Source organism: Nicotiana sylvestris, chromosome 5 (assembly GCF_000393655.2).
Source record: "Nicotiana sylvestris chromosome 5, ASM39365v2, whole genome shotgun sequence".
Lineage (NCBI taxonomy): Eukaryota > Viridiplantae > Streptophyta > Magnoliopsida > Solanales > Solanaceae > Nicotiana > Nicotiana sylvestris.
This window is the reverse complement of record NC_091061.1, coordinates 87,453,947-87,469,168: the sequence shown is the minus strand read 5'-3', so window position 1 is coordinate 87,469,168 and position 15,222 is coordinate 87,453,947. Positions and strand designations below refer to the sequence as shown.

Sequence of the window (15,222 nt, the reverse complement as noted above, 5' to 3'; positions counted from 1 at the left end):
GAATCGTCAAAACACCGATACGAGGTTGTTTACCATAAATGTTGACTGTGGCCAACTTTAGCCATTTTCAAGTTCAAAAATCAAGTTTCTTTAAAAATTCACATTTAGACTTTCCGGAAATTGATACTGACCATGCATGCAAGTTATAAATCATCAAAGAGCGCTATGAGAGGCCTCAAATCATTAAAAGGGGATCTGAAACTTAAAACGACCTATTGGGCCATTACATATTTATCAAATTTAGCTAGCTTTTACTATTTACAAAAATAGCAACAGTTTTTTTAAAAAAAATATATATTAATTTGATCAACATACATTATATATAACTTGTATACAACTTTTTTATTATATAGAATTCGGTCAAAAGATACAAGTTTCATACAACTTATATTTGTATATAACTTTTTTGTCGTACAGAATCCAGTCAAACACATACAAATTTTTATACAACTTGCATACAATTATGTTAGTTGTATATATTTTATATATTACGACATACAAAATACATACAATTTATTTATGCCTTTCTCTTCGAGTTTCAATCTAAAATTCCAATTAAACCAACTCGAATCTTCACCAAACTCCCTCAAAATTGCGATATAAACTTCAAAGAACATTCTCAATCTTTTGCAGCAATACCCAATCCAAACAAATAACAATTTCGCAATATCCAATTTTTGAATTCAAACTTCGAAGTTTTTAACGGCTATCATTTCAGTAATTCATTTTTCGAGCTGTTCATTGTAAAGGTTGCTGACATTTCATCATTAATATAAAAGCTTTACATTAAGGTCCATTTCTTTCTCCTCCCTTTTACATATACAGTAATGTGATATTAAGCATGATATTGGCTCTTTTGGATTTATCTGAGTATGTTAATGTTAAAGTTCAGTCTCGATGTTTATTTTTCATTAGAGAAGTAGTTTAAATCTTAGGAGTCTATATCAGTAGTTTTCTATTGTTTGGTTCATCTTTAATCATAAAATGAGGAAAGAGAGAAAGGGAGAGAGAAAATGGGGATGATCTGAGCCTAAAATTGGAAAGATTGGATTCTAATATACTACTTTGTATACATTGGTAATTATATATAGAATATTTAATTAAATAAGAACCTCTCTAATAATGGTAATTAAGCTCATAATGTAACATAAATAGGTAAAAATATCTTATAAGAGGAACTGGGATTTGGGCTTGAGGAAGGTCATCTTGGTTTCCTTTAATGCTATCCTCAGTATTTTTTCTTTTTAAATCAAACAAAAGCCTACTACCCAAGCTATAACGGCCTGTGGTTTTTGGGGGTTTAATGGACCCCTACATTGTATATTAATATATAAAATGATTACATGATGGAGGGGGCATAAACCTTAACTCTGTTCGACTTGATGATTGATAAGATCAATCTGAATCCACCAGCTAATACAATCCTAAAGGAGGATTCCTCCTTTTACAATTGCAGCTATTAATTCAAAACAAGGAGACTTTTCCCTTTATAATTATTAATGTATCCTTACCCCTATCTGTTAGAAAATGGATAAAAATATTATGATCCTTGTATAAAATATAGCCCCTATTAATAATATTGAGGCTCTTCAAACGATTGAGTAGTTTCCATTCTTCTTAATTAATCAACCTGCAAGTTTTAAAGAAGACTGTTGAGTCTATGTATAAACAGTATATTGTCAATCATGATCAAAGGTGAAGTGATACATTTTTAGCCTAACTTTGAAATTAGGCATGCTATCTTCATCATTCTGAAATTTGAATGGGTAGCAGGCGCAAGAGCTTTCTCAAGTAGCTGAAACATGTTATATAGCCACAAGATTATATCTACATTACAGAGACTGTTTCACATAGTATTGTATAATACAAGTAGGCTTCAAAATATTTTCAAATGTGTCAAGGATAAAACAACTTTGCGAATAAAAGTTCATTCCAAGTATCTTGAAGCCCAGGCAAACACCAATGTGTACAATCAGCATAGCTAACAGGGTTTGCTAGTTGCTCTGGTGTCAATGGATTCCATTGTTTCTTGTAAATTGATGTGTGCGCATCTTTCCTGTAACTCGATAGCTGCGTTATGTTGAGAAACATTATGGGCACTTCTGATTTACTAAATACTTCTCCAATCACTTGCATTACGCTTTTGCTGCTATCTGATCCCCAGTAACTTGGATCCTCTATCTTTGTAGTTTCATTGTAACAATTCCTATCAGGTTTACCTCCCCAATCTATGCTCCTGCCAGATTGATAAAGCCTTATGTTATACTTAAATCTAAAATTTAAGGAATATATGTAAGTTACTCACTTATGATGAGAAGGTGACATGCTAGTGAAAAATACTCTATTTTTCTTTGGATCCATATTCCTCTTCACCCATCTCAACATACTCTTCATTGCCATGCGATATGCATCCTCTGTGGACACTTCAATCATATCTTTCACATCATCCTTGAAAGACCCTTTTTGCCTGTATCAATTAAACACTGGACATGAATTTAAAAAAATTCAATATCAACCCCTATATGAACACCTAAAAGGTAAAAGCGAGCCCAAGAAATTACAAAATCTTGAATGGCATGCCGGTCATCCACCAAAGATAAGTGTTAAACACAATTATGTCAGCTCCTTTCCAATTTTTACCATGCTTATTTATTGAACCTTTACGGACAATTCTATCAGTAATCCTATGTATGACTGCATCATCGGCATTTGATTCTAGCAGAAATGGTGCCCAGTAATACTCAATTTTTGCATTGTAATCCTGCAAGATTAATTAATCAGATCAATGTATATATATCCACAGAATAAGAATTCATGTACAAGTTCAACATGCTTGTAATTTGTAAACACCTTTGCAGTGAAAACAGTGAGGGAACCAAAAGTTTCCATGGATTTGGCATTCTCGGGAATTATTCTTTGGAGAAGGCAAACCATGGAAACAAATTGTCCTCTGTTCAAGGAATCGCCAACGAATAACATCCTCTTCCCTCTAAGGCTTTCCAGCACTAATGTTGCATTGAAACTGCCATTTGCACAATAATTAAAGATGTCAAGAAATGGCCATTGTTGCCAAAAAATTAATAACGCTCAGCCATCTTTACAATGATTTTATGGAAACAATAGAATATAGCATTTACAAAAGTTTATTAGTAGGGAAAATGTCTAAATTTGGCCTTGTACTTACCAGAATTCAAATTTTTTCCTTCTCTTAAAGTTTTGGTCCATTCATAACCTTGATGTTAGCAAATCATCTCCGGTAAGGGCTTCCGATGTGAAATGGGTGGTGTCTATGAGTCCAAATTATGCGAGAAAAAGAAGTCCAAATTTACTCATCAACTTTTGATTATGGTTTAAATCTACTCTTGTGTTTAAGCTTCTTAATTGCGCGATCAATGACAAAAAAAGAGAACATGTCCTAATGGCGGGGTATTGTATGGGCCAAAATCTGACCACAAGATGGTTGTCCTTAAAGGAACGACAAGGGGTCGACTAAGCCGTAGTCGTACCCACGGGGCGTAACAGCGGCGACCACCTCGGCCGCTGTCGAGATCGGGTCGTCAGAAGGCCTGCACGACAACGCATACGTCGTATTACCTGGGCAAGCGAGAAGGAGTGTAGTCATGAGAGGGTCCGTTGGATAAAGACCGTTGGATAAAGGGGAATGTTAATAATATATATATATATATATATATATGTGAAAGGAGAAGGCAAGAAAAGGGGATCCGATTCCACAAAAGGAGAGGAACAATATATCAAAGAGGGGAACAAGAGGAGGTCATCAACAACAAACCCCAACTTATAATCATCATTATCTAATCAACAAAGATAGATCTCTTAGTTATCAACAACTTTCCCTCTTTTCCCTCTTTGTTCTTACAAGTACGGTGCAGACATGTTAAAGATGTAAGCTTCTTATTTACATTTGATGTATGTCAATCATCTTAAGAAATCGTACATAAACTTGGCCTCCTTCGATTGTGATATTTATTGCGTTTGGATTTATAGTCAATTATGATTGGCTAAGATTTACCTTTCATCATGTATCTCATCATTATTATAATATATATATAAAATTAGAAATTGAAATTTCAAAATAGAAATATTTTTTGAAAGATAAAATCATACCAAATAAGAGTTCAAGTCGTAGTATAACAGTCATGTCGTAATCAAAGAATCGTTTATATCATGTCAGCCGTTGTGCTTTGCCATAAATATGAGTTATTATTTCACTATGTGGCTATTTTTAGGTTCCAATGACATCTATAAGAATAGTGCCAAATAAAACCATCACTACGAGAATTGAGAAAATGTTAGTATTTTTTCATGTAGTGTTTCTTAATTAATATCTGACGATTAACTATAATTATTTAGAAGGTTTAAATGTTAAGGTTATTTACATATAACTCAAATAACTCAGATATTTAACATGGTTAATGTCAAATATCAAAATGGAGAAAAAAATTCACTAGCTAAAGAATTTTTTATATTTTTAGATAGCCAACTAAAATGAGTTTTGAATTAAGAATAATATTTTCAATTACATTATTATAAAAATAATTATTATTGAAAAATAATATTTTAGAAATTGAAATTTTAAGAAAGAAATATTTTTTAAGAGATATCAACACACCAAATAAGAATTCAAGTACTAATAAAAGAGTTAAGTCTTATCCAAAGAGTAATTCATTGTTTCAACACTTGATTGTTTTGCCATAAATATGAGTTATTATTTTGCTTCCTGATTATTTTTAGGATCCAATGACACCGGCAAGAATGGTATCAAAAAAGAAAAATAGATAATATCCAATGATTATCTATATTTACTGAGAAAGTGTAAATTTTAATATTATTTACATACAATCCAAATAACTTAAATATTTGACAAGATTAGTGTCCGCGCGTCCGCGCATCCGCGCGGGTACTAATACTTCTCCAATGAAAGCTAAATTAAGCAAACTGGGACTAACCTAGGAAATGTACAGTATTCTCCAATGAAAGTAAAATTAAGCAAACTGGGACTCGCCCAGGGAACACCCAGTATTCTCCAGTAAAAACAAAGCCGAGCACACAGGGGCTCGCCCTGACGCATGCATAAACAGTATGGCGATGTGTAATGCTCCAAAAAAAATAATACATAATAATAATGATACAACGGGTTACTATTTCGACCTTGCTCGAAATAACATCCCTACGGCCAACGACCATCGCCAAAAGAAAGGTTAGACCTCGCTCGAATTACAACGGGTTACTATTTTGACCTTGCTTGAAATAACACCCCTACGGCCAACGGCCATCGCCAAAAGAGAGGTTCAACCTCGCTCGAATTACAACGGGTTAATATTTTGACTTTGCTCGAAATAACACCCCTACGGCCAACGGCCATCGCCAAAAGAAAGGTTCAACCTCTCTCGAATTACAACGGGTTACTATTTTGACCTTGCTCGAAATAACACCCCTATGGCCAACGGCCATCGCCAAAAGAGAGGTTCGACCTCACTCGAATTACAACAGGTTACTATTTCAACCTTGCTCGAAATAACACCCCTACGGCTAACGGCCATTCCCAAAAGAGAGATTCGATCCCGCTGGAATTACAACGGGTTACTATTTCGATCTTACTCGAAATAACACCCCCACGGCATACGACAATCGCGAAAAGAAAGGTTCGACCTCGCTCGAATTACAACGGGTTACTATTTCGACCTTGCTCGAAATAACACCCCTAAGGCCAACGGCCATCGCTAAAAGAAAAGGTCCGTACTCGTTCCAATTTAAGTCAAAAATTGACTTCGCCCAAAACGGCGACTCCAAGTTCGAACTCGTTCAAATTTAAGTCAGAAATTGACTTCGCCCAAAATGGTGACTCCAAGTTTGAACTCGTTAAAATTTAAGTCAGAAATCGACTTCGCCTAAAACGGAGACCCCAAGTTGTAACTTATCCAAACATAAGTTAGAGCTTGACCTCGCCCAAGGTGGCGAATCTCAATTTGACCCCTTCTCGCCTGAACTAACGAGCATGAAGTTAATCTCGCGCGAACTGGTAAAACCCAAAATGACTTCATTCGGACTCATACGACAGAATCCTACCCGATCAGCACAAGGTCGTTTCCCAGTTAAAAGGATCAGGGACTCCTCACAAAGAAATTTGAAGGCCTACGCCAAAAAGAGAAATATAACAAACGGGAGGGACAAAAAAAAATCAAATGGTACGCAAACAAAGGCGAAGCAATTGTTTTATTTAAATACACGTGCGCAACAGCCGCACCTTACAAAAGGCCGAAACAACCCCCCCACCCCCCACCCCCCCCAAAAAAGAGGAAGAAACAACAAACCAAACAAAAAAAATAAACTAAAAACTATGAAAGCTGCAGCAACTTTTCACTCGGCGTAATCACCGCCGTCCTCCCCATCATTGTCTTCAGGAAAGCCATCCTCAACATTAGAATCCTCGCCAACCTCCGGTGTCGCAGGATCGTAGCCGCAATTGGCGCGAGCCTCGCGTGCCTTCGCTCGAACTTCTTCAAAGGCAGCCTCAGAAACACTGTATGCCTCCCACAAACCCTTGTATATATCTTGTTGGGCTTTGGCATGGACCCACAGCTCACACAAGTGGCGAGGAACAACGACAACGACGGATTCAACTTGAGCCAACAATTGCGCCATCTCGGTTTCGAGTGCCATGACTCGGTCTCCTAGGCTCAAAGCCTCCCGGACAATTTCACCAATATGCTCCTCGAGCCGCGCCACCCTCAGCGTGGTCGTTGCCCTCTCAGATTGGAAGACGCGGATAGTGTCCTCTAGCTCCGCCGCTCTTGCCAAAGTCGACGTTCGAGCATTCTCGACGTTTTCCGTCTCGTCCACTTTCGTCTCCATCTCGGCCAACTTCACCATCCATTCCGCACTCAAAGTTTCGACTCTGGCGGCATTCTGCTCAAGTTTGACTTGCAACGACAGCACCTTCACCTGAAGATGCTCGCACTCAGCAGCGACCCCCTTTCCTAACTCAAGCTTTTCGTCCTTGGCACGGAGAAGCTCCTCGAGCTCACTGCATCTGCGAATGGACTACATCAGCCCCTGATCCCTTTTCTCCAACTCCTCCCTGATGTATTGGGTGCCAGTACCCGCCTTGAGCCGTTAGTGCATCTCACGGTATTTGTTGCAATACCGCTGATACTTTTCAAGCATCTTCAAAAAAATCTTGGGCCGAGTCTCGGCCCTACAGGCACTCTCGATCTCCAGCATGTAAGACTAAAAACAAAAGAGGATAGGAGTCGATAAAGACCAAGGTAAAAAAAAGGAAGAAGAGAAGAAAAACTAACAAAGAAGAGGAACTCACCCTTAAACCCATCGCGGCCACACCACTGACAATTCGGTGTCGCTGACATCCTAAAGAGCTCCACTTTCAGCGACAGAGCATAGAAGGTCGAACTGCGACATAAAACCACCGTGTCTAGTAGAAGGTTGAGTTCCGATAGAATTTCGATTATTCGGGAAGGACCTCCCGCTCTTACTACAGTTCGGGTAAAGCACTCATCAAACATCCTACCATCGTTAGGATCGAGGTCGGAGTCAGACTCGTAATCATCAACCATAATGCCTTTTTCCCCTCTCTTCTACCGAAGAAGAAGCGTGGTTTGATCGAGATGTCGAAGGGCTACCTAAGACAGCAACGACAGCCTCGGTACACCATCTCTCCGCCATATTAGCCTGTTGACCGCTCACAACAGACGTAGCCTCTGCGGCTAGGTTGGCACCACCGCTGGTTTCGAGCACCGCCAAGGCAATGTCGCCCCTCGAAGATGTTTCAGCTTGAGGAGCCACTTCCAACACCACCCGTCGTCTCTTCGACGGGGACTCTCCACTACCGACTCGGGAAGATTCGCCTGTTGAACGGGCAGCAGGAATCGGAGTATCTGGTTGAGGAGTAGCCTCCGCGCACACGACTCCGACCGCAGACACGGATTGGGTAATAGCTCTCGGCACAGGTCGGATAGCGGCCCTCGGCATAGGCCGGGCAGGGGGTGCCAGTTGACGGAATGCGTGTAGAGGAGCCCTCGTCCTTCGCACTCTCCCTGTCAACAAAGAAAGACGATCATATAACGATAAGGTTAAACCATGAGGTAAAGAGTAAAGAAAAACTGCAGCGGGCTGACTCACCGGTGAGAGGCTTACGCCCATACTTCTCATGGAAGGACGCCCACTCACGAATCCCCATTGTATAGGGGACAAGATCGGGATGTCGATCAGGATCGAGGTCAGGGTCAGACTCGTAATCATCAACCATAACGCCTTTTCCCCTCTCTTCAACCGAAGAAGAAGTGCGGTTCGATCGGGATGTCGAAGGGCCGCCCAAGACAGCAATGGCAACCTCGGTACTCCATCTCTCCGCCATATTAGCTTGTTGACCGCTCACAACAGGCGTAGCCTCTGCGGCCAGGTTGGCACCACTGCCGGTTTTGAGCAACGCCAAAGCAATGTCGCCCCTCAAGGATGTTTCGGCTTGAAGAGCCACTTCCAACACCACTCGTCGTCTTTTCGACGGGGAATCTCCACTACCGACTCGGGAAGATTCGCCCGTTGAAAGGGCAGTAGGAATCAGAGTCTCTGGTTGAGGAGTAGCCTCCGTTCACGCAACTCCGGCCGCAGACATAGATTGGGTAATAGCTCTCGGCACAGGTCGGATAGCGGCCCTCGGCATAGGCCGGGCAGGGGGTGCCAGTTGACGGAATGCGTGTAGAGGAGCCCTCGTCCTTCGCACTCTCCCTGTCAACAAAGAAAGACGATCATATAACGATAAGGTTAAACCATGAGGTAAAGAGTAAAGAAAAACTGCAGCGGGCTGACTCACCGGTGAGAGGCTTACGCCCATACTTCTCATGGAAGGACGCCCACTCACGAATCCCCATTGTATGGGGGAGAATTGCGCCCACCCACTCATGGATATCGTTAACTAGCGGGGGAGGTAGTCTTACGGCGGCAAAAGCAAAAATAATTCCATAGCTATATCACCTGAAGGAGAACGATCGGCAATCGCCTTAAGAGAAATCACAAAATAAATAAAGGAAAACTCACGAGCGAAATTCCACGTCTCTGGGAACCCTGCCGAGTCTGCCACAAGGTGTTCAATCCGCACATAGAAGTAGCTTTCCCAAAAGCGGCGATTGTCCTTATCGTCTATATTCACCACTAAACTCTTGTTTCCTCGATGGAGCATATGGATAATTGAACCCCGAAGAAAATGAGGGGCAAATATGTGAAGCATATGCCTCAAAGAAATTCCTCGTACGGCAAGCTCCGCGTACTTGATAAGCATGAGGAAGAGTTTGCAAACGTACGAAGAAAGCTGGGTCGGGCGCACTTCATAGAAGCAACAAAAGTCTACCAATAGAGAGGGAAGAGGAATTGTGTACCCGATGACAAAGGGGTACACGTAAAATGCGCAGTACCCCGGGCGATGCAGATGTACAATGTCCTCCCCTATCGGAGCAGGGATTGCCCACTTGGACTTGAGCGCCGTAATCGCCGCTCCATCCATAGTGGAAGGGACAGGATCTGGCTCGTCTTTGGCAGGACTATTAAAATCTGTCCTCATCTTCCCCGGGCGGGGAACTATCTCATCCATTGTCAGAAACCTCTCGTCTTCCTCCACCTCCATTCCCTCTTCAAGAAGGGGCACACCATTTTTCGGCACTGGAGCTTTAACAAATCTATCAGTCTGAGAATAAGTACCAACCATTTTTCTGTCGATCGAAATAAACAAGAATGATGAAAGAAAAGGGAGAATGACCACGTCAAATTCTGACGAAAGCAGAAGTATGAAACCCTGAAGAATGTAGGAGTTTGTAAAATTCTCTTAGGTAAATTGAAAAGCATAACACTCAAATGAAAGATTCCCCTTATTTATAGGAATGCAAATGTCCTGAGCGGGAAACCCAAGAGCCGCCAATCAAAAAACTGAGAGGGCACAAGAAACGATACGGTGCCTGGAAAACGTGCGCCATGATGACACATTTATTTATCATAACTTGATGCAACGGTTCAACTTTGAACTGACATAACGATCCATTGAGACTCCTGAAGCGTCATGTCGCCATGAAGACCTCGTTCCGCGCATAATGTTCAGATTTCTCCTAACTTTTGAATCAACAGAATCCGCCCATCGAATTCGCAAAAAGACGACCCCGACTGGCGTAGGGACTAACTGTATTGGTCAAAACTGACCACAAGATGGTTGTCTTTAAAAGGAACGACAAGGGGTTGACCAAGCCGTAGTCGTACCCACAAGGCGTAACAGCGGCGACCACCTCGGCCGTTGTCGAGATCGAGCCGTCAGAAGGCTTGCGCAACAACGCATACATCGTACTACCCAGGGCAAGCGAAAAGGAGTGTGTATATATATATATATATATATATATATATATATTACCAACATGAGAGGGTTCGTTGGGTAAAGACCGTTGGATAAAGGAGAATGTTGATAATATATATATATATATATATATATATATATATATATATATGTATATATATATGACTACACTCTTTTTCGCTTGCCCGGGTAATACGACGTATGCGTTGTTGTGCAGGCCTTCTGACGGCTCGATCCGATTCCAAAAAAGGAGAGGAACAATATATCAAAGAGGGGAACAAGAGGAGGTCATCAACAACAAACCCCAACCCAGATTCGGCTACAACTGTTTATAATCATCATTATTTAATCAACAAAGATAGATCTCTTAGTTATCAGCAACTTTCCCTCTTTTCCCTCTTTAATTTGTTCTTATAAGTACGGTCATGTTAAAGATGTAACCTTCTTATTTACATATGATGTCTGTCAAATATCTTAAGAAATCATATATAAACTTGGCCTCTTTCGATTGTGATATTTAATGTGTTTGGATTTAGAGTCAATTATGTTTGGCTAAGATTTACCTTTCATCTTGTATTTCATCATTAATTAGTTTAGCTAAAAGCTTCAACACTTTTTTTTGTCAAACAGGTATATAAATATTGGACAAATAATTTAATAAAGGGTGAAGTTGCTCAATTTGAAAGAGTAAAGAAGTGAATCCTTCTCCCTGATTAGTATTAAAATTTACTAAGTTAAAAAAGTAAAGAGTTAAAAGAATATAATGAAGATCACGTAAAGGCCGAATTTGATCAGAGCTACTGCTTAGAATGGGCACCGCCCAGGTCTAGGAACAAGACCAACACTGAACAATGAGTCAATGGTACAACGTTTTGGCAATTGCAGATAGAGCGGTTGAAGTAAACAATAAATAGTTATACGTTATTAGGATGTAGTCAACAAAGTTGGGAGTCACTAGCAGAGTTCAGGTTGACTCCTAATGACTTATTGCACAAACACGTAAACGAATCTAACTTAATATAATACAGTCAAACCTCTCTATAACAGATTCGAGTGTTCCAGATATTTTTGAATGTTATAGAGAATTGATGTTATAAAAAACATATATTATAACAGAACATGAAATTTGGTTCCGAAAAAACTTAACTTTTATAGTAAAGTGTTATTATATAAGGATATTGTTATAAAAAAAAATGACTATATGCTACTAGCTAGTGTGACTTCTTATACCGTCTGGGTTTTGGTTAACTCTTTCGCTCCCCTCCTATTTTATCGGGACCTCTTCCAGCGTAGCTATATATAGGATAACTTTTTCTATTGTAAAACTTAGAAAACTTAGAAAAATTAGAAAAAATATTCAAACATTACTACTAACCCCTAAACTACACCCTTACTCCTACTAATCTCTCCTTGACCTTATAGATTATTTTTTAAGTTACATCTAGCCAATAATTTTTTTTTAACCTTTAATTAACTTGGTCGATAAAAAGACTACAATAGCGGGACATAGGTCTCGAGATTGAGAATTTAGATTTAACTAAATGGGATGTTGGTCAAGATCAGTAGTTTATAATATTCAAACGAAACAATAAATTTAATAATAAATTGGCAGAAACAAAGTGGGTTACCTAGGAAGAGAGCAAGCATGAGGTTGCCATCTCCAATGCAGATAGTCTTTGTCTGGACGACCATGTTGTTGGCAAGTTAACTGTGGTTGTATGTAAGGACACTCGTATTCCTCGTATAAAGGTCCGCCCTTTTCCCAAACCCACCTTCCTTTGAACACATCACACCCTTCTTCTCTTTCTCCTATAGCAAATGGCAACTTTTTTTTCACTACCGGCACCACAAAATAATTCAAAACACAGTTCACCGTGCACAGAATTTAATTTCTATAGATTCATTTACCCAGCAATTCTTATTGGAGAGTTCAAAATAATATGTAACTGTCACACTTGAGATTTGAAAATGCATTTATGCGTGTCAAAGGAATTCAAAAATTTATTTATGAAAAAACAACATTTTATCCTATCTCTCCGATGAAGTTCATTGCATGTGGTTCTGTCATTGTCTAAAAGATACTCCCTCCGAAACAAAATAAGTGATTTTCTAGTATTTTTTTTGATCCAAAATAAATGATTTTTACAGATTTTAAGAGAACATTAATATTTTTTCCCTATATTGCCCCTGGAATAAATATTGTTGGAATATGTGTTATTAGAGTGTTTATTTCCAATGCAATTGAATTCTTCCATATGATCAGATTCACGTTTCCACTTCTCTAGTTCTATTACTCTTCAACTATGACATACTCACAGTTTACATCAGATTATACAATATTAGATTCAAGTTTTGATTATTTTGTGTTGTAGCCATGCTTATTTCATCATTTTAGAAAATTAAACCTTCTTTTGTAAGAGAATTCTTGGTGTGAAATGTTGAAATTTTTGGCTCCATTTTATATTTTGTTGATATTTAAAACTAAAATTCTAGGCAAATTGAGATTCTTTCTGAAAATTTGAAATCATTTTTCAAGCGTTGCTTCATCTGACATATTGAGATCATTGCTAATCATGAATGTTCTGCCGTTGCGTCTTCCATTTGCTTCATTAAATGTTTAGTGAGAGTTGAGAATAATCACATCTCAAATCCCAAAATGAATAGCAAATGATAGTATGGTCATTTTTATTGATATTTAATGTTAAAAGGTGATTTTCTTAATCTGTGTGAAAATATTCAAAAAATCACTTATTTTGGACCAGAAGGAGTAACTACGGATAATTGTCTATAATATATAGCAATAATTAATAGCTGAAAAATAAGGTAAATAACACGATAAGGATGTAAAATCTTTTACATTAAGTTAAATTCATTAATACAATGACAACACTTCTAAGCCTTAGATTAAATATAAAAGAGAAAAGGGATTAAGGCGAAGGGCTTGAATTACTTACTGATTCTTGAGAGTTTGGTATGACATTGGCTGAAGACTTCACTGTAAAGAATAACAGCAATGAAGAGGATGAAGGCTAATAAAGTGAATAGAAAAGGAGAAATTAGACGAGTTTTTCTGAGAAGAAGAGAGGAAGAAGGAGATGAAGAGGGAGGTGACTTCATTTGTGTGGAGCCTTTGGCTGGCTGTTTCTATGTCCTTTTTCGTGGTTTTAATTAGTAACGGGAAAAGATTTACGCCAGTATGCCACCCACCGAATTCATGTGCACAAATATTGTTTTACTGAAATTTCTCTTTTGAAGCTAGTTCCATAAAAAAAATAAAGGTAAATATAATTACGCTAAATATTCATGTGACATATATGACTCAAACATCTATTTTAAAATCAAACACATAAACACTCATATTATGAAAATATTGTATCAATATATCATTTTGAATTAAACAATTAAATTCTTTATACATAAAATGCTAGAGAAATAAATATTTTTAATCGCTTTAAAAAATAATAGCTGATAATATATATATATATATATATATATATATATATATATATATATATATATATATATATATTATATTATATTATATATAAGAATATACATATTTTATATAATTTTTGGCTAGAAAATGCAGTTAGTTTCGGTCGAGCAGCCAATTTTGTATTTTGCCCAACATTCTACGTAAAGGAATACCCGTCTAACTAATTAAACTTTAAATATTTAAAGTGGAACAAGAGAAAATTTAAAAACAATGTGCGAAATTCCTATATCATGTGGTAGACATTATAAATTCTTACAACTTACAAATTAAATACCTAATTACATGTTCAAAATGTAATATTACTAATAACAAATACATTTTATGAAGTAACTTTTGGTCATTTCTTATTTAATGGCTTTGAAAAATACATGTTTCAAAAACATTTTTTCTCTTTTTAATCAAAGGTGCTATAATTTTTTTTATAGAAATATTAATTCTATATATGTATTTCATTAAATCAAATACATATGAATTTTCTATTTGAAATTTTAATTTGTCTTTGTGCTATTCAATTTTAATACACATAGTTATGGATTACCTCGTAATTTTTAAAAACTAAATACTTAACACCTTATGAAATAAAAATATTTTTCAAACTAATATTTGTGCAGGATTTCCAAAATATTAAGAGTTTAAATGTTTGATTTTGAAATAAAGAGGATGTGCCTTATGTTCAATCTTTAAGGGTCTAAACATTAAACCTATTATATTTTTAAAATTATAAATTCAGATTTACTATCTTTGCAATTTAAGTGAATTTTTTTAGTTAATTCCTTGGATGATCATTCAAACTTATGAGAATATTCTACCAAAGTCATTTTATTGGGTTTGGAATGATAAAGTCACCCAACCATTATTATTTGACACAAAAAATAAGGAAAACTCATTAAGCATGCTATGTCATATTAAAAAAATAATTTTTAATTATAAAACTTATTTAACCCATGTCCCTATTTAACCCGCATGATAAAAGAATATGTTTATATTAAATTCTCTTAGACAAAATCGGTCATAGCTACCATTTCCTTGTCTATGTTGTAAGATCGTTTAATATATTAATGTTAAGAACTTTTCAAAGCAGTTTATATTATTTTCTTTTCAAACTATAATATACTAAGTATTAGTTAGAGTAATTTATAGTTTTACAATGGTTTCCAGTCTCTAAAGGCCAGAAAATGCAGTGAATGAGGACGGTGGAAGCCAAAACATTACAACCTATTTCTTAAACATTGAAAGGTTAATCAAATAATCTACTTTAATTTAAGCATAAATTGTACTGTATGTATATCTCCCTATGGAGACACTGGACTCACGGGTTTGATTTTAAAATAACGGTTTTAAATATAATTCCGAAAAA

The 15,222-nt window shown here is 37.3% G+C and overlaps 1 protein-coding gene across 4 annotated transcripts; it reads right to left on the bottom strand.

The window, feature by feature from the left end:
• Positions 1 to 1,707: 1,707 nt before the first annotated feature.
• Positions 1,708 to 13,544, bottom strand: LOC104217689 (protein trichome birefringence-like 33). 4 transcript variants are annotated; one of them, XM_070174069.1, is made up of 6 exons: positions 3,595 to 3,902; positions 3,185 to 3,287; positions 2,851 to 3,022; positions 2,562 to 2,761; positions 2,306 to 2,467; positions 1,708 to 2,236 (listed from the first exon to the last, which is right to left on the bottom strand). In XM_070174069.1, exons 2-6 carry the CDS (start codon positions 3,223 to 3,225, stop codon positions 1,897 to 1,899), a joined length of 915 nt encoding a protein of 304 aa, XP_070030170.1. In that variant the 5' UTR covers positions 3,226 to 3,287; positions 3,595 to 3,902; the 3' UTR covers positions 1,708 to 1,896. The 4 variants fall into 4 exon arrangements, with proteins under 4 accessions (XP_070030170.1, XP_009766298.1, XP_009766297.1 ...); XM_009767995.2 differs by lacking the exons at positions 3,185 to 3,287; positions 3,595 to 3,902 and adding exons at positions 11,998 to 12,178; positions 13,324 to 13,543 and having other exon boundaries at positions 1,716 to 2,236; XM_070174070.1 differs by lacking the exons at positions 3,185 to 3,287; positions 3,595 to 3,902 and adding exons at positions 11,998 to 12,178; positions 13,324 to 13,544 and having other exon boundaries at positions 2,125 to 2,236; positions 2,341 to 2,467.
• Between the last annotated feature and the right edge of the window lie 1,678 nt (positions 13,545 to 15,222).

Bases quoted from the DNA above. Each gene is read 5' to 3' on its own strand.
- LOC104217689 (XM_009767995.2), bottom strand. From the start codon at position 13,486: ATGAAGTCACCTCCCTCTTCATCTCCTTCTTCCTCTCTTCTTCTCAGA. The intron at 3,023-11,997 runs GTAACCCACTTT...TGCAAATGGCAG, and splicing joins CATGCTTGCTCTCTTCCTAG to TTTCAATGCAACATTAGTGC. The intron at 2,762-2,850 runs GTGTTTACAAAT...TTAATCTTGCAG, and splicing joins TCACTGTTTTCACTGCAAAG to GATTACAATGCAAAAATTGA.